Source organism: Meles meles, chromosome 10 (genome assembly GCF_922984935.1).
Source record: "Meles meles chromosome 10, mMelMel3.1 paternal haplotype, whole genome shotgun sequence".
Classification (NCBI taxonomy): Eukaryota; Metazoa; Chordata; class Mammalia; order Carnivora; family Mustelidae; genus Meles; species Meles meles.
In genome coordinates, this window is record NC_060075.1 from 107,481,723 (window position 1) to 107,507,103 (window position 25,381).

The 25,381-nt window shown below is 40.8% G+C and overlaps 1 protein-coding gene across 6 annotated transcripts in view; it reads right to left on the reverse strand.

Moving 5' to 3' along the window:
* The window catches only part of SUGCT (succinyl-CoA:glutarate-CoA transferase), a 793,120-nt gene that overhangs the window by 584,250 nt on the left and 183,489 nt on the right, over positions 1 to 25,381 (reverse strand). For 5 of the 6 annotated variants that reach the window (XM_046021135.1, XM_046021133.1, XM_046021132.1 and 2 more), the window contains one exon: positions 1,983 to 2,078. The exons of the other annotated variant lie outside the window; for it this stretch is intronic. In XM_046021135.1, coding sequence (XP_045877091.1) covers positions 1,983 to 2,078 — 96 coding nt within the window. The remainder of the gene's footprint in view (positions 1 to 1,982; positions 2,079 to 25,381) is intronic. 6 annotated transcript variants of the gene reach the window in all.

Sequence of the window (25,381 nt, forward strand, 5' to 3'; positions counted from 1 at the left end):
CTAGTAGAACTTCTCTTATTTCTTGCAGATAATAAAGCTGCAATCAACTAGATCAAATAAGCATGATATCCACTTTATGTGACTGGGACAATTCAAGCAGGAAAAGTATAGTTCTGCCTTTACAGAATACACACACACACACACACACACACACACACATACATACACAGAATTTCCTGTATCTTTTGCCTACCATAATAAAAGCCAAGGATTCTAAATTTCTTTATACCTCACAGTGAAATAATTGAGAACATACCCAAGATGCCAGAGCTCTCCGTACAAATACTCAGGAGGGACAGCAGAGGTCTATACCAAACTCTTTTAAAAGACATTCTTTAAAAAAAAAACAAAAAACTATAAACCTTACACTAGAACATAGCGAACACCTCCCACTTGATGTAATGTGGAATTATACTATAAAGCTTTCCAAGTCAAAACATTTTCTCCACACACCAAAAACTGAAGACTGGACTTCCATTACTAGCAATGAATTCCCATGTGTTCCAACATTTCCCTCTGCTAAAATGCCTGAGAGAGGGACTTCCTTCATCAACAATGAGGATCAGTTAGTCGATGCAACCCATTCGCTAGGAACAGGTCTGAGGGAGACAGTGAGGGTTGGAGTACAAGAAGACACTGGAATCATAACACTCTCCGGCCAAAGGCAGCAGATCTAAAAGATAACTCAGCAAGGAGGCAGATCAGAGTTGGGATCCATCTACTCAATTCAGGTATCAAATTTGCTATCTGAGAAGGGAGAAGACTAGACTTGATGATCTCTAAAAGGTGCAAAATTGCCACTTTAGTGACACATGGTAGGTCTGGCTACAAGAGTATAGGGCTCGGATGTAGGGAACCAAAATGTCACTAATGCTGGTCATAAAAGCACTGCTCAAGAAAAGAGGGCAGGCACTAAGGAAAATGTTCTACAACCATAGCTATGTCAAAGGGCAGCTCTGCAGGGAAATCACAGTAACGCCTTATGTGTAAAGAAACTATAAATAGAAACAGAAAAATTCTAGACTCACATTGGGTCACTGAATTGCTCAAATCTGCATTAAAAGAAATGGGAAAGAAACTAGTTTGGCTGAAGGAAATAATGCTCTTAAGACTAAAAGGATGATTAGCAGTGTTGATGGATTTGCTGGCAAATGCAAAATGCTGGCTTTGATGTGTTCCATAAAGAGCACATGCTCCGAAATGGCCACAGTAAAATTTACCCCTTCATTCAACGGATATTAATACGGTGCCTGGTAATGCTTCTGGTGGAAGCAAGAAAGGCTACAGTGCTGAAAAAGACACCTGTACTCTCAAACCTCCAACATCTGACAGAGGACATAACAAATACAGCAGGACATACTACAACTGAGTCAAGCAAAGGTTAGGGGTTTGGAGGAAGAGTTAGGGTTCTTGTTCTCATTTTTATTTGTGAAGGATCACAGTTCCCTCACATATTCATTCACACTAGCCAACGTCAAGAATTTCTAAGGACAAGTTTAGACACTTAATAAAGAACAGCAGTTCCCGAACCATCTGCTTTGCTCTGAAAATAAAGATCCGTCACACGCAAATTTTCATTTTACTCCAACCCTGTGAGAATATTATTGTCAGCTGGGGTAGGTAACATTTGGTTTATAATTGACATGGTGAACAAACCATGCTTTATAAAATGGTTACAATCAGTGCTTCTTTGGGGCGAGAAAAAAAAAATAAACCATCATTTGAGGCCAAAAGTCACTTACTTTCAGCAAGTTCCTTTGATCCATTTAAGTGTCCTGTTACTAATCTTCTGACGAAGAAATGTGCAAAACACAGAATTTAAAATGAACAACAGGACCTTGTTACAGTCAGACAAAGATACATAACAGAATATCCTGAACGGATTTTTTTTTTCTTACAAAGGGAAATAATCTCCCAAACTCATATCATACAAAACTGCAGATCAGAGCAGCCCAACCCTGTGCTGTGTGTATCAGTCCTACCTGGTAAGGAACGATACTGCCGTGAGCCGTACCCCAACGTTTTGCTTCCTTTTGGCCAATGAGATAATTAGCAGCTACCTGGGTCAAACATGCCACCTGCCAGGAAAAAAAAAAAAAAAAAAAAAAAAAGTAGTTTATCCACAATCATAAGCAGAAGGTTATACTACGAAAGTTCTCATTTGAATTCACTTCATGTCATTGCAAAAAGAGAGAGAGGGGGGCGCCTGGGTGGCTCAGTGGGTTAAGCCGCTGCCTTCGGCTCGGGTCATGATCTCAGGGTCCTGGGATCGAGTCCCGCATCGAGCTCTCTGCTCAGCAACGAGCCTGCTTCCCTCTCTCTCTCTCTGCCTGCCTCTCTGTCTATTTGTGATCTCTCTCTGTCAAATAAATAAATAAAATCTTTTAAAAAAAAGAGAGAGAGAGAGAGAGAAGCAACTCCAAGCAGATCAGAAAATATATAGGCATCACCGTACAAGGAAAGGAAGAGCAGTATTACATTATCGCATGAAACTAAGTATGAACAGCACTCAGCGCTCGAAAAGATCACCTGAAGACAGAGGTCGACCCAATAGATAAAACCCTGGGCCAGCCTTTAGCGTCAAGACCACAGCAAAATACATCGGCAACTGGTACGTTCCTCTCCCCTCTTCACCCACATCCTTTTACTTTCTGTCAAGATGACAAAAAAAGAACCTGTATCATCACTGAGCAGCTGAACCAGTCATGAGCCATATTCCTCTAAATTTCTCATTTCGTGACAAAAATAACAATAATAAACCTTTATTTTGTTTAAGTCCGTTCAGTCAAGTTTTCTGTTCCTAGCTGCCCAAAGCATACTTAATGGACACACAGGGTCCAAATTATTTGACTTGTGAAAATTCCTCAGCAAATCATTCTCATTTACACAAAAAGTGCTCTCCCTCCCTCAACTTAGTCCTAAACCCATAGCCTCATTATTATAATTATTTCAGTTTTCAAAAGCCCTAGACCTGTTAAAGGGGTCATCTAAAGCCTTAAGGCGAACATCTGACTCCCACAGTATTTCATACACATCGCTTAAAAACCTACAACCATCCAATTCCATATGAGGAGAACAGGAAGAGAATGAACTCAATTCCCGGTAACCCGCCACAAGGAGCTTATGTTCCCACAAACACCCATGACACCAAGGGCCCTAAACTATGAAAGACAAACCTAATAACAACCTTCCATAGTTTCCAGAGGAAAAAAAAAAAAGCTTCTGGCCTCATAACCAATCATGATATACCACTGGCTCATTTTTCCCATCCTAGATCATGAGATGTGATGTAGCTCCCAAGCCAGCAAGTCAAACAGATCCCAAACTGAGTTCGGCTGCTGGAACAACCCCAGGGATGGTTTTTCAGGGCTTGCAGAGGCAACCTGTGATTGGTCTCTACCTGGCCCGGCAGCTTGCCTCCCGCAGCCTGCACAAATTTCCTTAGAGCTGCAGACATTCTCCTTTACTTTATTCTTGGGATTTACACTCACTTTTATGTTCATTTACTGCTCTGTTGAAATTGGAACTGCCTTATGGCAGCTGGTTCGGCTGTACTGCCCAGGTGGCAAAACTAATAAACTTTGAGTCATCCACTTCTGGACCTCCATCTGGTCTCGGGCATTTGAACCATGGAGCATTCCAGGGCTGCCTGGGGCTGCCTAGTGCGAATCGCCATTTCACAGATCACTTCTGTGTCTTTCAAAATGGAAAATCAAATCAACATTTTGTAGTAAAAAATGCACTGGATGGGAAGTCCAGTTTCACGGTTTTTCATTTCTGTCAACTCTAAGTAGTTGTACGACTGTCGATATTTAATTGAACTACGTTGACCTTCAGACACATTCTCTATAAAATCTTGGGCATTTGACCAAAAGGGACGGTTTTCAATATTTTTTTTTTAAAGCAGAACTCCTGTATCAAAACGAATTAATGCATGAAATCCTCATATGTGAGCAGGTTAATACCCCCAGTGTTCTGGTTGAAGCAGAAGAAGGCCTCCAATGTCACGATGTCACCCTGGGCCGCATAAACACAGAACACAATTTGCAAAATAGTAAATGGTCTTATATTTGCTTCTAATGGGGTCTACCCCTCTGACTATTATTCTTCTTAATAGTCTGGCAGATACGAGAGATGCAAGTGTAGTCATTTTCCCATAAAAGCTCTTCTTGAAATTGGGGAGATTTTCTCAAGTCTGAGGTTTTTCTATAAGAAAGGTTTTTCTTTGATCTACCTCTGTTGGAAGTGGGAGTGGGGGCTGTTTCTTTCGAAATAAATTCTGGTGCTACTGGTGGCCAATGAGTCACGTTAACAAAGGTAATACTTTACAAGCAAAGAGTAATAAGAGCCTTGGTATCTCTACTTTTTTTTTAATGACAAAGTCAGCTGATAGGCAATAGACCAACACCAGCATAGCTGCAAGTGGACTGGGGCACCTGGGCGGCTCAGTGGATTAAGCATCTGCCTTCCTCAGATGATCCCGAGGTCCTGGGATTGAGCCCCACATCAGGCTCCCTGCTCGGTGGGGAGTCCACTTCTCCCTTCCCTCTGCCCACCCCACCTCGTGTGCACACTTGCTCTCTCTCTCTCTCAAATAAATAGAAAAAATCTTAAAAAAAAAAAAAAAGAGGTAGGACTGACTGGATAACCACAGGTTAACCTATGAATCCTAGACTGATCTGAGATGCTCGACAGGAGTAGGTATGGACTGGATTCTAGGCTGGAGATCGGCCTGACTGCTCATTTCTGGTCCACAACCTCTTTCTTTCTTCTCAATTTTGACTTCTGTGTTTCTGACCCTACCTTGCTAAGCTGTATCTCTAACAACCATTTCATAAAAGTAGCCCTTTTCAGAGTTAGTTTGAATGGACAGTCAAAACTCATCTCATAGGCTGTTTCTAAATGGGATGCCCTATTAATTTCCTCTACACAGTGGTAACTCATGAAAACAAAAAGTATTTCAGAACCAGGAGGCTCCCACTGGGAGGAAAGGTTAGAAAGGGTTTTAAGCCATGGCCACTCAAAAACAAAGTGTGATTCGTCAGTATTCAGAGGCAAATCTGGGGGAGGGGGATTCTATTTTAAAAAAAGAGAGAGCAACAGGGCTAAACTTAGCAACCCAGTGTTTAAAAGGGGCATTGCAAATCTGAGAGTAATCTACTATTTACAATGAAGTATTTTAAGGCAGCAGAAGGGGGAGAAAGTTAACAGTTATGATGTGATTCTGTATGAAAATCAGGCTTCCTGGCAATTAATGACAAATTTTCCACAAATCAAAAGAATGCAGGATGTGACTTTTAGGTTAATAACTATATACTGTATATCCATTCTAAATATTGCGTTAGATCATTACTTTCATCTCCTAAACTTAGGTTCATTATTTCATCATGTGGATGCTATATAATTTACTCAGAATGTTGCCTTTATATGGTTTCATCTAAACAAAAAGGCCAACTTTGGTTTAATAATAATCATTCTGACAGCAAAACTATTAGTTTAGATAACATAGTGGGTCCTGATATTCTGTGTGTCTAACCAGAAAACCAATGGATGGTCAAAGTGGATCTCAAAGGGCACAGCCCCAAAAGACATGAGGAAGAATACACCCAATTATTTCCCAAAGCAGCCCCATGCTCTCTGCCTCCCCATAGCTAACTTCTAGCAAATGAGGATCGAGCTGCAATAATAGAATCTTTCATCTCCAAAAGGACAACCAAGTATGACGGGTAAAGTGGGGAAAACAATACTCGAACTCTGGTCCGTTACATCATAACTGGTGGGTGTTTCCCTCCTGCTCCCTTGCATATCCTGGCCTCCAAGTGAGCTGGGCTGAACACCAGCCATGCTTCGCTTCTGCACCTGCCCATCTCTCCATCCATTCTTGAAAGCCCATTTCAACACCACCATTTCCATTAAGTCCCCCTCATCACCAAAGCAAAACACTATTTTCCTTGCCTCTGAACAAACACAACACCTTAACCTACCTATTCAGGCTGCACTCTCACAGTCTACCCTGTACTACAACTACACTTACAAGATGGCAAGTTAAGAAGACCTAGATCAGCAGTTCCTAAACCCAGTTGTGCATCATAATCACCTACAGAATTCCTCGACCCCGCCGCAGGCCTACTGAATCTGACTCTCCAGGGATGGAGCCTGGGGGAAAAAATAATTTAACTAATACATCATTCACTGCACACCAGATCTGAGAACCAAAACCTCAGGAAAATCTAGCCAAACCCCTCAATATTAGAGATGGATAAAGAAAGAAACAGAGAAGGAAATAACTTATCTGCGGTCCCAGAGCTTGCTAATGACAGCACTTTAAACTACTCCAGCTACAGTGTCCTCCCCCATGCTGCAGTATCACTCATAGCGGATCCTATCCTTCCTTTTAAATTGGAACTATTCCAATGTAAGAACTGCGTACTGCAAACCCTTCATACGTTCTCACAGGACCTAACGTAGAGTTTCTACAGTAATTTTTTTAACACACAAGTGAAAATAGTAATTACTAGTTTCTTTATTCAACAAATATGGAGAGCTGCTTTGTAGAAGGCATTGTGTTAGGTACTGGGTATGCAACAGTAAGTGGACAGATGCTGTCCTGCCGCCTTTGGACTTAAGAATAGTGGAGAAGACAACAAAACAGTTACAGGAACTGCCATGGGGAAAAGTTTAAAAGCAAAAAGAATAACACGTGTGAAAGCCATAAGGCAAGAGAGTGGCATAGAGGAAAGAATACAAAAAAAGAAAAGGAAAAAAATCTGCAAGTACCCCCAATGTAACTGAAGCATGACAAGAAAAAGATGGGAAATGAAACTGGAGAGGTTGACAGACCATGCCACCTGCTGCAGGTCATGAGTAAGGAAGGACTCATTCTCTGCACACCTTTTAGAATGATCATTTTGGTTTTTTTTAAGTCATCTCTATACCCAATTTGAGGCTCGAATTTACAATCCTGAGATCAAAAGATGCATGCTCCACTGACTGAGCCAGCCAGGTGCCCCTCACCATGATCACTTTAAAATCAAGAACTGCAGCACATCATCCTTCTATTTAAAACTCATAGGGCGGGGCACCTGGGTGGCTCAGTGGATTAAGCCGCTGCCTTCGGCTCAGGTCATGATCTCAGGGTCCTGGGATCGAGCCCCGCATCGGGCTCTCTGCTCCACAGGGAGCCTGCTTCCTCCTCTCTCTCTGCCTGCCTCTCTGCCTACTTGTGATCTCTCTCTGTCAAATAAATAAATAAAATCTTTAAAAAAATAAAATAAAATAAAACTCATAGGGCTTCCCACTGAATTTGCAATTAAATCCAAAGAATGGACTGAATAGAGACAAGAGAGAAAAGGGACCGGTTATGGAAATTGTGCAGGTCCAGGCACAAGCTGATGATAGCTCAGACCAGGTTGGTGGCAGTGGAAACAGAAAAATGAGTGGGTTTAAATATATGTTAGGGACAGAATGGACAGAACATGTTTCTGCCTGAATATCTGGGTAAGCTCTGAAGGCCTCAACAGAAATAAGGAAGTCAGAGAGAGGAACGAGGGGAAGGGAAAGAAAATGAGAATCCATCTTTGCATATGTTGAATTGGAGATGTCTGTGAGACAGTCATTTGGGCTGGAGTCGTCAGCATATAGGAACCAGGTGGTGGGTAATAGGGAGGGCACGTACTGCATGGAGCACTGGGTGTGATGCCAAAACAATGAACACTGTTATGCTGTAAATAAACAAATAAAAATAAATATAAATTTAAAAAAAAAAAGAAAATTTTAAAGTCATTCCCTAAGGGGAAAATACAGAGAAAGAAAATAAGAGATGAAATCAGAAATAAGATAAAACAAAAGAACGTAAGCCTCCATGTCAAAAACAGCCCTTCATAGTTACGGCCAATGATGCAAGTACAAACTACCAGTGCCAATATACCCCCAAATGGGGTAAGTTAAATAAACTGCAATATCCATATGTAATACCAGACAAAGTAGGCATTTCAAATGGTACAACAGAAGAACGTAGTCCCATGTGGGGAAACGTTTACAATTTTTTCCAACTTTTTATTTTAGAACAGGTGTAGATTTACAGAAAACTTACCAAGATGGTAAAGAGTCCCCATATACTCCACACCCAGTTCCCCTATTACTTTTATTTTTTTCTCAGCTTGGCTGTATTTTTCATTTATTTTTTAAATTTTAGTTGACACAATGTTACATTAATTTCAGGTGTGCCACATGGCGATTCAACTTCTCCATACTTATGCTGTGCTCACCACAAGTGTAGCTACCATCTGCCACCAGACAACGCTACTACAGAACGACGGACTGTATTCCCTACTGCGCCTTTCTTCTCCATGACTTATTTATCCCAATTCCCCTATTATTAACATCTTACCTCAGTGTGATCTGAATTTTACAATTAAAGAGCCAACACTGATGCATTATTATTAAAGTCCATATGTTCAGATTTCCTTAGTTTTTAATGTTCTTTTCAGTTCGCAGAGCCCATTCAGCGTACCTATCACATTATATTTAGTCATTGTCTCCTTAGGCTACTCTTGACTATAACAGTTTATCATACATTCCTTCCTTCTGATGACTTTGACAGTTTTGAGAAGTACAGTTCAGATATTTTTGGAGAATGTTCCTCGAGGGGGATTTTTTGATATGTTTTTCTCATAATTAGAAAATTACGGGTTTCAATTTATGGGGCGTGTGGATTTGGGGAAGAAAACCCACAAGAGTAAAGTGCCATTTTCATCACATTATATCCAAGTTACAAACAATGGATCAGACTTATCACCATTGGCACTGACCTTGATCACCTGCCTAAAATGGTGGCTACCAGCTATCTCCACTGCAAAATCATTCTTTTTACTTCTCCCCCTTTCCACACTGTACTCTTTGGAAGGAAGTCACCAAGCACAGCCCACACTTAAGGGGTTGGGAGTTGTGTTCCTCCTTCTTGAGAATGAACTGTCCCCATAAATTATTAGAATTCTGCCCAGGAACTTTGTCTCTTCACCCCTATTCATTTATTCAATCATTTATTTATATCGGCCCAGAGCCATGGTATTTATCTCATACGTTGTGTTATAATCCAATACTACTTTACTTTGTTGCTCAAATCATTTCATTCTGGCCACTGGAAGCTCTTTTCAGTTGGCGCCTGTGTCCCTCTGACACACAACCCATCATTGTGAGGATTTATTTGTTTTTAGCACTTCCTTTTGTGGCACTACAAAATGCTCCAGGCTTATATTTATTTGTTTTTAAGATTTATTTCTTTGAGAGAGACAGCACAAGCGGGGTGGAAGGGAAGAGGGCGAGGGAGAAAGAGAATCTCAAGCAGACTCCCCGCTGAGCACAGAGCCAGATGCAGGACTCAATCTCACAACCCGATCTGAGCTGAAACCAAGAGTCAGAGGCTCAACCAACTGAGCCACCCAAGCTCCCTCAGGCTCATCTGTAGATGTCATGTTCCAGTCTTACAGCAAAGCATAAAAAGAAGAGGAGTCATAAGGTAAAGAAAGGGAATGTTTATCTTAATTTTATATTATAAATGTTACTTATTTTAGTGTCATTCATTCATTCATTCACTCACTCAGTCATTCATTCAATTATTCAAAAGTCTCAGTATCAGAGGAGCAAGATGGCAGAGAAGTAGGAGACCTAAATATCACCAGGTCCCAGGAGTTCAGCTAGGTAGTTATCAAACCATTCTTAACACCTACAAACTTAACAGGAGAGAGAAGAGAAAAGAGAAGCAATTCTAGGAACAGAAAATCAACCACGTTCCAGAAGGTAGGATGTTCAGAGAAGTGAATCTGAGGCAACATTCAGGGAGATCAACTGTGCAGGGAGGGGCCAGCTCCCAGCAAGTGGTAGAGCAGCGGACCACAAAATCGGAACGTTAAAAAGTCTGCTCCACTGATGGACATCACTCCAGAGGCTAAGCGGGAAGTGGAGCCCTCGCAGGGACAGTGTAGTCTCAGGATCAGCGGGGTCACAAAAAGACCAGGGGTATCTGAGTGTGTCAGAGCTTCCAGCTATTGGAGTGGGGAAGAAGGCTACAGAGACGGAGCCAAGGAGGGGGGCTCTCACCTCGGTATTACCTTAAAACATGATCCAAGGCACAGTCAGGCCACTGCTCTTTGGGCAGGGACCCCACAATCAGCAGATCCGGGGAAACTCACCTTCCTCCTCTGGTAGAAGTGGCACAGGAGCACACTGCAGGAATCAGTTGGGTTTGGAGCTCCAAATGGGGCCATGCGCCAGAGATAGAAACACTCGGTCACAGGACAGGTAAGCACAGAGTATGGCTGGAGACCAGGGAGACAGGAGGGATTGACTGCTTTTCTCTGAGGGCACACTGAGGAGTGGGGCCCTAAGCTCTCAGCTCCTACCAGCTGCAGATTGGGAGGCTGCCATTTTCATTCCCGTCCTCCAAAGCTGTCCAGAAAACATTCGGGGAACAAAAGCTCTGGAGACCAAAACCAAGCATATTACTCAGTCTGACCTCTGGCAAGGGCGGTGCAATTCCACCTCAGGCAAAGACATTTGAGAATCATTACAACAGGCCCCTCCCCCAAAAGGTCAGCAAGAACATCTGGCCGAGACCAAGTTCACCATTAATGAGAACTGAGGAACTCAAAAGCTAAGAAAAAGCAACACATAGAATTCATGGCTTTTTTCCCATGATCCTTTAGTCTTTCAAAGTTAAATTTTTTTAATTTTATTTTTTTCTTATTCTACTTTTTAAATTTTCCCTAATTCCTATTTTAACATTTTTAAACGATTTTATCTTATCAACACCTTTCTTTTTTTTTTAAAGATTTTATTTATTTATTTGACAGAGAGAAATCACAAGAGAGGCAGGCAGAGAGAGAGGAAGGGAAGCAGGCCCCCCGCTGAGCAGAGAGCCCGATGTGGGACTCGATCCCAGGACCCTGAGATCATGACCCGAGCCGAAGGCAGCGGCTTAACCCACTGAGCCACCCAGGCGCCCTTATCAACACCTTTCTAAACTTATTTTAATTTTCATTGTTATAATCACATTTTATCCCTTCATTGTACTTAACCTTATTTTTTGTATACATATGGGTTATTTTTTCATTAAAATTTCAGGATATAATTTCTTCTAATAGATCAAAATATACCCTAATTCTAGCACATGGCTTTGTTCTAGTCTCCATCCTGATCACATTCTTTCCTCTTTTCAACCAACTTCTTATGAATTCCTTTTTAAGAATCTTTTTAAATTTTCATCTTTATGGTCCATATTCCATCCCTTCATTGTGCTTTCCCTTATTTTTCTATAAATTTAAGTTTTCTTTCTTTAAAATTTTGGGAGGTACTTTCTTCTACAGACCAAAATACACCCAAAATCAAGTGTGTGGCTCTGTTCTATTCACCAGTCTAATATATATATGTGTATATTTTTTTTTTTTACCCCCTTCCTCCCACCCCCAATTTCAAATCTCTTCTGATTTGCTTAGTGTATATCTTTCTGGGGTTGTTGCTAACCTTTTAGTATTTTGTTCTCTTATTCATCTATTCTTATCTGGATAAAATGACAAGGTGGAAAAACTCATCACAAAAATAAATAAATAGAAGAACAAGCAGCAGTACTGATGGCTAGGGACCTAATCAGTATGGACATTAGTAAGATGTCAGAACTAGACTTCAGAATGACAATTATCAAGGTGGTAGCTGGGCTTGAAAAAAGCACGGAAGATATTAGAGAGTCCCTTTCTGGAAAAATAAAATTCCTTTCTGGAGAAAAAGTACAAGTAAAATCTAACCAAGTTTAAATAAAAAGAGTTATTAATGAGGTGCAATGAAAAATGGAGGCTCTTACTGCTAGGATAAATGAGGCAGAAGAGAGAATAAGTGATATAGAAGACCAAATGATAGAGAATAAAGAAGCTGAGCAAAAGAGAGACAAACAACTACTGCGCCACAAGGAAGAATTTGACAGATAAGTGATACAATAAGACAAAACAATATTAGAATAATTGGGATCCCAAAAGAAGAAGAAAGAGATGGGGGCAGAAGGTATATTGGAGCAAACTACAGCACAGAATTTCCCTAATGTGGCAAAGGGAACAATCATCAAAATCCAGGAGGCACAGAGAACCCCCCCCATCAAAATCAATAAAAATAGGTTAATACCCTGACATCTAATAGTAAAACTTACAAGTCGCAGTGACAAAAGAAAATACTGAAAGCTATTCGAGATAAGAGGTCTATAACATACAATGGTAGAAATATTAGGTTGGTAGCAGACTTCTCCACAGAGACCTAGCAGGCCAGAAAGGACTGGCATGATATATTCAGAACACTAATCAAGAAAAAATATGCAGCCAAGAATACTATTTCCAGCTAGGCTGTCATTGAAAATAGAAAGAGCGATAAAAAGCTTCCAGGACAAACAAACACTAAAAGAATTTGCAAACACCAAACCAGCCCTACAGAAAATACTGAAAGGGGTCCTCTAAACAAAGAGAGAGCCTAAAATAACCAGATCAAAAAAGAAAAGATACAACATATAGTAACAATCACCTTACAGGCAATACAATGGCACTAAATTCATATCTTTCAATAGTTACCCAGAGTGTAAATGGGCTAAATGTCCCAAACAAAAGATAAAGGGTATCAGAAAGGATAAAAAAAATACACATCAATATGCTGTCTATAAGAAACTCATTTTAGACCCAAAGACTCCTCCAGATTTCAAGTGAGGGGATGGAAAACAATTTGCCATGCTAATGGGCATCAAAAGAAAGCTGGGGTGGCAATCCTTATATCAGATAAATTAGATTTTAAGCCAAAGACTATAATAAAAGATGAAGAAGGACACTATACCATACTTAAAGGGTTTGTCCAACACAAAGATCTAAGAATTTTAAATAGCTATGCCCCTAACATGGGAGCAACCCATTCTATAAACCAATTAATAACAAAATCAAAGAAACACATCGACAATAATACGATAATAGTAGGGGACATTAACACCCCCTCCTAATGAAATGGGCAGATCATCTAAGCAAAATATCAACAAGGAAATAAAGGCTTTAAATGACACACTGGACCAGATTGACATCACAGAAATATTGAGAACATTCCATCCCAAAACGACAGAATACACATTCTGCTCTAGTGCACATGGAACATTCTCCAGAATAGATCACATCCTGGGTCACAAATCAGGTCTCAAATGGTACCAAAAGATTAGCATCATTCCCTGCATATTTTCAGACCATAATGCTCTGAAAATAGAACTCAATCACAACAGGAAAGTTGGAAAGAACTCAAATACAGGGAAGCTAAAGAGCATCCTACTAAAGAATGAATGGGTCAACCAGGAAATTAAAGAAGAATTGAAAAAATTCAAGGAAAAAAATGAAAATGAAAACACAACTGTTCAAAACCTATGGGACACAGCAAAGGCAGTCCTGAGAGGAAGGTCTATACCAATACAACCCTTTCTCAAGAAACAAGAAAGGTCTCAGGGGCGCCTGGGTGGCTCAGTGGGTTAAAGCCTCTGCCTTCAGCTCAGGTCATGATCCCAGGGTCCTGGGATCGAGCCCCGCATCGGGCTCTCTGCTTGGCAGGGAGCCTGCTTCCTCCTCTCTCTCTCTCTCTCTCTCTCTCTGCCTGCCTCTCTCCCTACTTGTGATCTCTATCTGTCAAATAAATAAATAAATAAAATCTTTAAAAAAAAGAAAGAAACAAGAAAAGTCTCAAGTATGCAACCTAATCCTACAACTAAAGGAGCTAGAGAAAGAACAGCAAAGAAAACCTAAACCCAGCAGGAGAAGAGAAATCATAAAGAGCCGAAATCAAGGAAATAGAAACCAAAAGGACAAATCAACAAAACTAAGAGCTGGTTCATTGAAAAAATTAATAAGATTGATAAACCCTTGGCCAGACTTATCAAAAAGGAAAGAGAAAGGACCCAAATAAATAAAATCATGAATGAAAGAGAAGAGATCACTATCAACACCAAAGAAATACAATTATAAGAACATATTATGAGCAACTATACACCAGAAAATCTGACAATCTAGAAGAAATGGATACATTATAGAGACATATAAACTACCAAAACTGAACCAGGAGAAATAGAAGACCTGAACAGACCCATAACCAGTAAGGAGATTGAAGCAGTCATCAAAAATATCCCAACAAACAAGAGCTCAGGGGCAGATGGCTGCCCAGGTGAATTCTACCAAACATTTAAAGAAGAATTAATACCTATTCTCCTGAAACTGTTCCAAAAGATAGAAATGGAAGGAAAACTTCCAGACTCATTTTATGAGGGCAGCATGACCTTGATCCCAAAACCATACAAAGACCCCATAAAAAAGGAGAATTACAGACCAATATCCTTGATGAACACAGATGCAAAAATTCTCACCAAAATACTAGCCAATAGGATCCAACAGTACATGAAAAGGATTATTCACTGCGACCAAGTGGGATTTATTCCTGGGCTGCAAGGTTGGTTCAACATCCACAAACCAATCGATGTGATACAACACATTAACAAAAGAAAGAACAAGAACCATATGATACTCTCAATAGATGCTGAAAAAGCATCTGACAAAGTGCAGCATCCTTTCTTGATCAAAATTCTTCACAGTGTAGGCATGAAGGGAACATACCTCAAAATCATCAAAGCCATCTATGAGAAACCCAAGTGAATATCATTCTCAGTGGGGAAAAACTGAGAGCTTTTCCCCTAAGGTCAGGAACACAGCAGGGATGTCCACTATTACCACTGGTATTCAACATAGTACTAGAAGTCCTAGCCTCAGCAATCACACAACAAAAAGAAATAAAGGGCATCCGAATCGACAAAGAAGAAGTCAAACTCTCACCCTTTGCAGACAATATGATACTTTATGTGGAAAACCCAGAAGACTCTACCCCAAAACTGCTAGAACTCATACAGGAATTCAGTAAAGTGTCAGGATATAAAATCAATGCACAGAAATCAGTTGCATTTCTATACATCAACAACAACACAGAAGAAAGAGAAATTAAGGAGTCGATCCCATTTATTTTTGCACCCAAAACCATAAGATACTTAGGAACAAACCTAGCCAAAGAGGCAAAGAATCTGTACTCAGAAACCTATAAAGTCTGAAAGAAATTGAGGAAGACATAAAGAAATGGAAAAACGTCCCACACTCATGGATGGGAAGAACAACTATTGTGAAAATTTCTATGCTACCTAAAGCAATCTACAAGTTTAATGGAACCAATTTTTATCAAAGAAATGGAACAAATAATCCTAAAATTGATACGGAACCAGAAAAGACCCCAAATAGTCAGAGGAATGTTGAAAAAGAAAACCAATGTTGGTGGCATCACAATTCCAGATTTCAAGCTCTATTACAAAGCTGTCATCATCAAGACAGCATGGTACTGGCACAAAAACAGACACATAGATCAATGGAACAGAATAGAGAGCCCAGAAATGGACCCTCAACTCTATGGTCAACTACTCTTCGACAAAGCAGGAAAGAATGTCCAATGGGAGAAAAAAAAAAAAAGTCTCTAACAAATGGTGTTGGGAAACTTGGACAGCCACATGCAGAAGAATGAAACTGAACTACTTCCTTACACCACACACAAAAACAGACTCAAAATGTATGAAATGAAATCCTCAGTGTGAGACAGGAACCCATCAAAATCATTGAGAAGAACACAGGAAGCAACCTCTTTGACCTCAGCTGCAGCAACTTCTTCCTAGAAACATCACCAAAGGCAAGGGAAGCAAGGGCAAAAATGAACTATTGGGACTTCATCAAGATCAAAAGCTTTTGCAAAGCAAAGGAAACAGTCAACAAAACCCAAAGACAACTGACAGAATGGGAGAAGATATTTGCAAACGACATATCATATAAAGGGCTAGTATCCAAAATCTATAAAGAACTTATCAAACTCAACACCCAAAGAACAAAGAATCCAATTAAGAAATGTGAAGAAGCCATGAACAGACATCCTGGCAAAGACGACAACCAAATGGCCAACAGGCACATGGAAAAGTGCTCCACATCACTCAGCATCAGGGAAATACAAATCAAAACCACAATGAGATACCACCTCACACCAGTGTCAGAATGGCTAAAATTAACAAGTCAGGAAATGACCAGTGTTGGCAAGGATACAGAGAAAGGGGAACCCTCCTACACTGTTGGTAGGAATGCAAGCTGGTGCAGCCACTCTGGAAAACAGTATGGAGGTTCCTCAAAAACCTGAAAATAGAGCTACCCTACGATCCAGCAATCACACTACTTGGTATCTACCCTAAAGATACAAAATGTAGGGGAATGTGCACTCAAATGTTTATAGCAGCAATGTCTACAATAGCCAAACTATGTAAAGAACCTAGATGTCCATCAACAGATGAATGGATAAAGAACCACATACACATGTAGTGTATATACAATGGAATACTATGCAGCCATCAAGAAAGAAATTTGCCACTGGCAATGAAGTGGATGGAACTAGAGGGTATAATGCTAAGTGAAATAATTCAATCAGAGAAAAACAATTATCATATGGTCTCTCTGATACAAGGTATTTGAGAGGCAGGGCAGAGGGTCGTGGCAGGCAGGAAGGGAAAAAATGAAAGAAGATGGGATCGGGAGGGAGACAAACCACAAGCGACTCTTAATCTCATAAAACAAAGAGGGCTGGGGTGGGGGGGTAGGGAGAGGGTAGCTGGGTTATGGACATTGGGGAGGGTATGTATTATGGTGAGTGCTATGAATTGTGTAAGCCTGATAATACACAGACCTGTACCCCTGGAGCAAATAATATATCATATGTTAATAAAAAATAAAATAAAAGAAAGAAAGAAAGATTTTCTTAAGATCTCAATATCACACCTGCCTTGTGCCAGAAACCGTTCAAGGCACAGGGGATATAGCCATGAACCAGACAGACGGGGTTGTGCTCTCACAAAGCTTATATTCCAGGGTAAGGTACATTCAGGCATAAACAAGCAGGAAAATATCAAGAAGTGATAAGAGGGCTTTTCTAGAATAGCAGGTTAGTAAAAGCCTCTTGGAAGATGTTACACTTCACCTGAGACCTGTAGAAAGCATGTAAAAAATCTAGGGCAATGTTTCTAGGCAACAACGTCAATTAAGAGACTTTACTGCAGTAAAAATTTATTGTATTTCAGAACAGAAAGCAGGCCATTGTCGCTGGCACATGGCAAGGAGAAGAGGCACTAGTACAAGACGGGGCGAAGGAAACACGCAGGGGCCAGATCATGTAGGTACCACAGGCTTGGGTAAGCATCTGGGATATGGAAGCCATTGATTTATAGGAACTGGATCAGCTGGCTGTTACCTGGAACATATTACATAGAAGGGGGCAATGAACTAAGCCAAATTATCTCACATGAGTTTGGTACTACAGCCTCCTTTTTACAGATGGGAAAACTAAGCCTAGGGAGATTCGATGTCTCACCTAGATCAAACAGCGAGCTGCTGAATGGCAAAATTATGACTGACACACAGGCCACTCTACTCTCCAACCCATCCCTACATGAACTCACCTCCTCTCTCTCTCTATTCAACGTCGTGACTCCCACTCCCCCTCACCCCCACGGTGCCTGGATTCACGTTCTACATCCTTCATCATATCCTTGGCTTCACACTCTATATTCCCTGCACAGGCCCCCAAATCACTCAAATGGACTGGAATCCCTACACCATCACTCAGTTGTCCTCTATATCTGCTGACAAAGCACATCATTAACTGAATCAGTAATTCTCCCTTTTTTCTGCTCAACTTCATTCATTCACTAACTATAAAATGTCTTCTGGGGAAAATACATTTAAAAAGAAATGAAGGGGCCAGCATAAAGCATAAGTCTTTTAAGACTTATCCTCCCATCAGAAAGAACTGTTAAGATCTTGACATCTTTTTCATCCTAACACCATTACGTTACATTTCAGAACTTCTTATGCCGTTGAATCTGCCACACTTTGTCCCTCACAGCTTAAAGGAAATGGAGTCCTGCAGAATCATTAGGGCTGAGGACGAAAGACACGCAGGCATAGAGATGGTATTGAGGCTGTCCCATATTGAAAAAAGAATAAGAATTCTACCTATTCATACCACATTTACCACGTTAAGCTGGCCATGATCCTGAACAAGTTTTACAGGACTGTTCTACCTTGGTAAAGAAAAATCTGTCATTAAACCTCCTTTTCTAGCAGGAAAACCTCTACAGATAAACATGACCTTAATTATTACATAATACTTATGATTCAAAGATTTCTGCTTTGCAACAACCATGTCTTGGCTTCTATTCCAAAGTAATTAGAAATAAACTTCAACCTATAAACAATTTACCTATAAACACTGAAAAAAACCAGTAGAGCTGTGTAATTTTAAAATCTCTACTTTTACTTGTTTAGCAAATGAAGAACATATTATCAAATCCTTTTCTTCATGGCAATTTTTTAACTTAATGAAACATACACATTTCACATTCCTCTAAACTATCATTAATCGTAGTCAAATCATATTGAGGTTTATTTTATGTACTGAACTCAGAAGAAAAAAATACTCGCATTATACTCAGAATAATTTTGCCAATCCATCTGAATCAAAATCAGACATGAAGAAACTGGATATCAAATGCCAGAAGGGAAGACCAGACAACACAAAGAGACAGAATTTCAAAAGCATGTTTAGGATAATACATCAAACATATTTCTTACCATTAACTACTGACCCAGTCAATCATTTCACTCAGAAAGTGGTTATAAATAACTAAAAGAAAAAAATGTGATGAGTAAGTGGAAATATAGAAAAGTAGCATTTAACGACCTGGTTTACTTATTTAGTCCTGTGATGTCTTCAGTTTCAAATGTTTTCTTCAAATATGTTTTTACATTTTAAATAACTTCATTCTTTAAAATATTTGTATTTGGGGCACCTTGGTGGCTCAATCAGTTAAGTGTCCGACTCGGTTTCACTCAGGTCATGACCTCAGGGTCCTGGGACGAAGCCCCACCTTGGGCTCTGCAGTCAGCCGGGAGTCTGCTGGAGATTCTCCCTCTACCTCTCTGCCCCCTGACTCATACACATTCTCTCTCTTTCTCTCACTAATAAATAAATAAATCTAAAAAAAACATTTGTTTTTAGGGGCACCTGGGTGGCTCAGTAGGTCAAAGCCTCTGCCTTCAGCTCAGGTCATGATCCCAGAGTCCTGGGATCGAGCCCCGCATCGGACTCTCTGCTCACCAGGGAGCCTGCTCCCCACCCACCCCTGCCTGTCTCTCTGCCTGCTTGTGATCTCTATCAAATAAATAAATAAAATATTAAAATATTTGTTTTTAAAGACAAACGAATACACAAACAAAAAGCAAAATCAGACCTATAAATACAGAGAACAAACCAAGGGTCGCCAGAAAGAAGGGGTATGAGGGGGTGGGCAAAATGAGTGAAGGGGAGTGGGAGATACTGGCTTCCAGCTATGCAATGAGGAAGTCACAGGAAGAGAAGGCACAGCACAGTCCATGACTATGGTGACAGATGGCAGCTACACTTGTGTTGAGCATAGGCTGAGTACAGAGAAGCTGGATCACTTGCTGTGCACCTGAAACCAGTGTAATGTTGTATGTCAACTATACTCAATTTTTTGTTATTTCTGTTTTTAGAATAAAGTAATACATTGTTCTGCAATAGTTTTAAAAAGAAGTTATGAGAAATGAAAGTTGCTTTTGTTTATTGCTTCCTTCATGCATTCAGCACAAATATTTAATAAGCCCTTATTATATGCAGAGCACTCTCTCAGGTGCAGTCAGAGATCCCAAAGTCGACAAAAGAGGGTTTTCTGTCTCAAGAAAGTTAAAATCTATAACTTGAAAATAGAAATAATCAGTCCCACAAGAGACTTTTAAAACAATATCAAATTGAGATAAAAAGTGACATTTGAGGTGACCCTTTGATAAAGGGAATGTAGTCATGTAAAAACAGGGAAAAGGGCCTTCCACATGAAAGAAATACTGTAGGCAAAGTCACGGCAGAGATGGAAAAGTATTGGTTCTGAATGAATGAACGAACGAATGAATGAATGAATGAATGAATGAAAAAAACTGAAAGAGGGCATTAGATTGGATGAACAGGAGATCATAATGATCATTAAGATACAATTATCAGTAAAGCAGTAAAAACAAAGGTAAGATTAAAGGGAGCTAAGGAATGAATGAAAAGAATACAGGAGCCACAAGAGTACTTTTGAGGCTTGTGTAAAGGAAAAGAGAAGAGGGGCGCCTGGGTGGCTCAGTGGGTTAAAGCCTCTGCCTTCGGCTCGGGTCATGATCTCAGGGTCCTAGGGTCAAGTCCCTCATCGGGCTCTCTGCTAAGCAGGGAGCCTCCTTCCCTCTCTCTCTGCCTGCCTCTCTGCCTACTTGTGATCTCTCTCTCTGTCAAATATATAAATAAAATCTTTAAAAAAAAAAAAGGAAAAGAGAAGGGAAGGAGAGAGAGTGAACAGCAGCTCACACACGTTCAGCAGGAAAATAAAGGTTTTATTTTGGAAGATTAAAAAAAATCCCTAAAGTGCATTTAATTATGCAAGCAAAAGGGATAATTGAAGGTGTGGAGTCTTAAGCAAGATAGGCAAGGATAAGAAAGGAAGTACGAGTGAAGGGGCTATGGTTAAAATATCATCTCTCAGTGCCGGCTACCCTAAATAATGGCTAAGCTGCAGTCATTTCCTCTTCTGGCTCCATCCATTAGGATGCAGGCTTCATGAGGGAAAGGACTGGTGTGATTTGTTTGCTTCTCTCCCCAACAGCAGGAATGCTGCCTGAGAGATACTGTAGGCCCTCAGTTCTTACTGAACTCCTGAAAAATGAATAAAGGACACAGTTTTCCTCTAATGTGAGAGAAGAATCTTTTTTTTAAGATTTTTAATTTTATAATTTATTTAAGATTTTAAGATTTTAGGGGGGGTATGGAGAGGCAGAGGGAGCAGGAGAAAGTGAAAAAGGAAATTTGGATGCAATCTCCACAGAACAGCAGAATAGTAGAAGACATCTTCACAGGATGTGAAGCACAGGTTGAGATTTGCCTCTTTGTCCCTCTAAATGCTAACTCTGCCCACCGGAGTCACACACAACAAGTCCATTCACTCTTTTACCATGTACCAAGTGGATAAGCAGAGAGGCTCAGCTAGAGAGCCACATCAGGGCCCAAGGTCTCATCTTCAGGGTAAAGAAAACAACAAAAGTGGCCCAGAGAGAAAAAGGGAATCTTTAAGAGTCAAGACCTCACTGGGCTAAAAGTACGTAGATGATGCTCGTGACTTATGAATGCGTGGAAAGATGAAATTACAACTCTTCCCTTGAGTCAGAATTAGCCTGGGGTGGGAGAAGGTGAGTCTGTAACAGGGGTACCGATAGGTCCTAGGAGGTAATTCAGAGGCTAAGAAGTTGACTAAAGACTGACTCCCACTGACCTGATTGATGTCACTCAGTGTTCCACAGAGCCTAGGACATCTGGGTGGCTCAGTCGGTTAAGTGTCTGCCTCTGGCTCAGGTCATGATCTTAGGTGCTAGGATCAAGCCCCTTCACCAGGCTTTCTGATCAGCAGGGGAATCTGCTTCTCCCTCTCCCTCTGCCCCTCCTCCCCCACCGCTCCCCACTCATGCTCTCTCTTTAACACTCACTCTCTCAAAGAAATAAATACAATCTTTCAAAAAAACAAAGAGAAATTAAGGAATCAATCCCATCTACAACTGCACCAAAAACTATAAGATACCTAGGAATAAACCTAACTATAGACATGAAAGACCTGTACTCTGAGAACTATAAAACACTGATGAAAGAAACCGAACACACACAAAGAAATGGAAAGACATTGGAAGAACAAATATTGTTAAAATGTATAGACTCTCCAAAGCAATACACAGATTTAATGCAATTCCTATGAAAATATCAGCAGCATTTTTCACAGAGCTACAACAACCCGAACATTTGTGTGGAAACACGAAAGACCCTGAGTAGCCAAAACAACCTTGAAAAAGAAAAGCAAGGCTGGACGCATCACAGTTCTGGACTTCAACGTGTATGATAAAGCTCTAGTGGACAAAACAGGATGGCGCTGGCACAAAAACAGACACACGGACCAATGGAACAGAATAGAAAACCCAGAAATGAACCCACAACTATACAATTAATCTTGGACAAAGCAGGAAAGAATACCCGATGGGAAAAAGACAGTCTCTTCAGCATGTAACAGTGCTGGGAAAACCGAAACGACATGCAAGAGAATGAAAGTGGACCACTTTCTTACACCACACACAAAAATAAATTCAAAATGGATTAAAGTCCTAAATATGAGGCCTGAAACGATAAAATTCCTAGAGAACACATGCAGTAACCTCTTCGACAACAGCTGTAACAACTGCTTTCTAGGTATGTCTCCCGAGTCAAGGGAAACAAAATAAAAAATAAGCTACTGGACCTACATTAAAATAAAAAGCTTCTGCATAGCGAAGGAAACAATCAACAAAACTAAAAGGCGACTATGGAATGGGAGAAGATATTCCCAAATGATGTATCTGATAAAGGCTTAGGATCCAAAACATATAAGAACATATCAAACTCAACACCCAAAATACAAATAATTCAATTTTTAAAATAAGCAGAAGATATGAATAGACATTTTTCCAAAGAAGACAGAGGCCAACAGACACATGAAAAGATGCTCAACATCACTGATAATCAGGGAAATACAAATCAGAACTACAAGACATCACCTCACACCTGTCAGAATATCAACAAGACAAGCTGCAAGTGAGGCTGGCGAGGATGCGGAGAAAGGGGAACCCTCCTGCACTGTTGGCGGGAATGCAAACGGGTGCAGCCACTCTGGAAAACAGCATAGAAGTTTCTATCCAACAACTGGACTACTCGGTATCCACCCAAAGAACACACAAAAACAGTCATTAGTGCGGATACACATATCCCGATGTTTATAGCAGCGTTATCTACAATAGTCAAATTATGGAAACAACCCAAGTTCTGACAACTGATGAATGTGGATAAAGATAATGTGGTACACACACACACACACACACACACACACACAAAGGTACATGTGTATACACACGCTGGAACGCAATCTTGCCATTTGTAATAACATGGATGGAGTTAGAGGGTGTAATCCTAAGTGAAATAAGTCAGTCAGAGAAAGACAAATACCATAGGATTTCACTCATATGTGGAATTTAAGAAACAAAACAAATGAGCAAAAGGGAAAAAAAGAAAGAGAGGAGCAAACCAAGAAACAGACTCTTAACTCTAGAGAACAGACTGTTGGTCGCCAGAGGGGAGGCGGGCAGGGCGCTGGGGGAAAAAGGGGATGGGGATGAAGGAGGGCACTTGTGACGGGCACAGGCTATTGTGTGGAAGTGCTGAATAACTCTGCTCTACACCAGAAACCAATATTACACTGTATGTTAACGAGCTGGAATTTAAATTCAAAAGCTAATTAATTCATTAAAGTTAAGCTCAGGGGGCGCCTGGGTGGCTCAGTGGGTTAAGCCGCTGCCTTCGGCTCAGGTCATGATCTCAGGGTTCTGGGATCGAGTCCCGCATCGGGCTCTCTGCTCAGCAGGGAGCCTGCTTCCCTCTCTCTCTCTCTCTCTGCCTGCCTCTCTGTCTACTTGTGATCTCTCTCTGTCAAATAAATAAATAAAATCTTTAAAGTTAAGCTCAGAGAGACATGCTGCCACTGGCCTTGCCGACCCAGTCTGCATGAGCCCGGCAGCCACAGGAACTCTGTTCTGCCAACAACCTGAATGGGTCTGGGAGAGGACTCTGAGCCCCAGGTGAGAGCCACAGACCTGCGCACACCTTGACTGTGGGCTTTTAAGACCTGAGCACGTGATCCAGCCTTTCCCGGACTCTTCGCCCACAGAAAGTATGAGATGATAACTTTGTGTTATTTCAAGCCACATTCATGTTAATTTACTATGTGGCAATAAAGAATTAATACAAGGCTGAAGCCATCGAAGTAGATGACTACGCTGGGTACTGAGAGGAAAAGCAGAGGACAAGGGTGCAGCATTGGAGTCACCCACGGAGGGGACGAAAGAAGAACAGAACTGTAAGGAAGCTAAGGGTAGTAAGTAGAACAGAAAGTTGTGGTGTTTGGAGGCCAAAGTAGAAGCAAGTTAGAAGGAATCGTGCTGAACATGCGTCAAATAGCCAAGGGAGGTCAAGAAGGACAGTGAGAATCCTGGACTCAACGAAAAGGAATTAGCCTTCAAAGGAGGTATGTGTCGGAAGAGTGATGGGAGGGGGTATCATAGCACAAAGGATTAAGAGAAGTGGGTAGAAGGCAGAAAACTCAAATACAAATAATATGGTAAGTTTGGCAGTAAGAGGGGGAAAGAGACAGAACACTAGCTGGAATGTGAGCCAAATCACCAAAAATGGTGTCAAGTGAAGACTGTGCATGAGGTTACCTTTTCCAGGGTATAGGGACTTTAATAGAAAACTAATGAAGACACAAAAGCCTTAGAGCTAAAGGAATGAATCTCTCTTAGTGGAATTTCAGGCATTTCCCCCAAGTTCATGGGAGAAGGATTTTCTCATTGAGTCACTTTCCTAAAACCTTTAAGTTGCAGAACTCTGTAAAACAACCCTGCACACAACAACAACTTATCAGCCAAGCTCTGACATGAGAATAGAAACGAATGTGCACACTCTGCCTACATCTGATCCAATACACTGATTAAAATCCAAGACTGTAAAGGTGATTCAGATGATGGTTTTTTCCCGGCCCTGTCGCGTGGCACCGCTCTCCGAGCTTCTGTGGAACAGTTCCCAGAATAACAGACTAACCAACACGCAGCACCTGATTAAGTTCTTCAGCGATGACTCTCCTTAAAGCGTCCTCGTGGGAGTTCAAGGGAAAGCGCAAAGCCCGGCGTGAATTAGGACAAGAAATCATGTCAGTGACCAAATGATTCAGCAGGTAAAATGTGTGTTATGTCATTACACTTCAAGCAAAAATGCATGCAATGAAGGCCTGCCGTGTTAGTTAACAAAACCAACTCGGTGATTAAGAAACAACAACAACAAGTTCTAAGAACACCAAGAGAGAAAAAACAATACATTCAATAATTTTATATACTAACTCCATTTACTCGAAAACTTTAATCTTGTATTTAACATTTCATTGTTTCATTCGGCAAATATTTCCTGAGTGACTATGCTGCAGGCAGCAGGCTAGTGCTAGGAACACGGCAGTGAGAGAGAAGGATTCTCTGCCCTCAAGGGACACAGAATCTAGCTAGAAGACCTGTTAAACACGTGAAGCCTCGTGAGGACT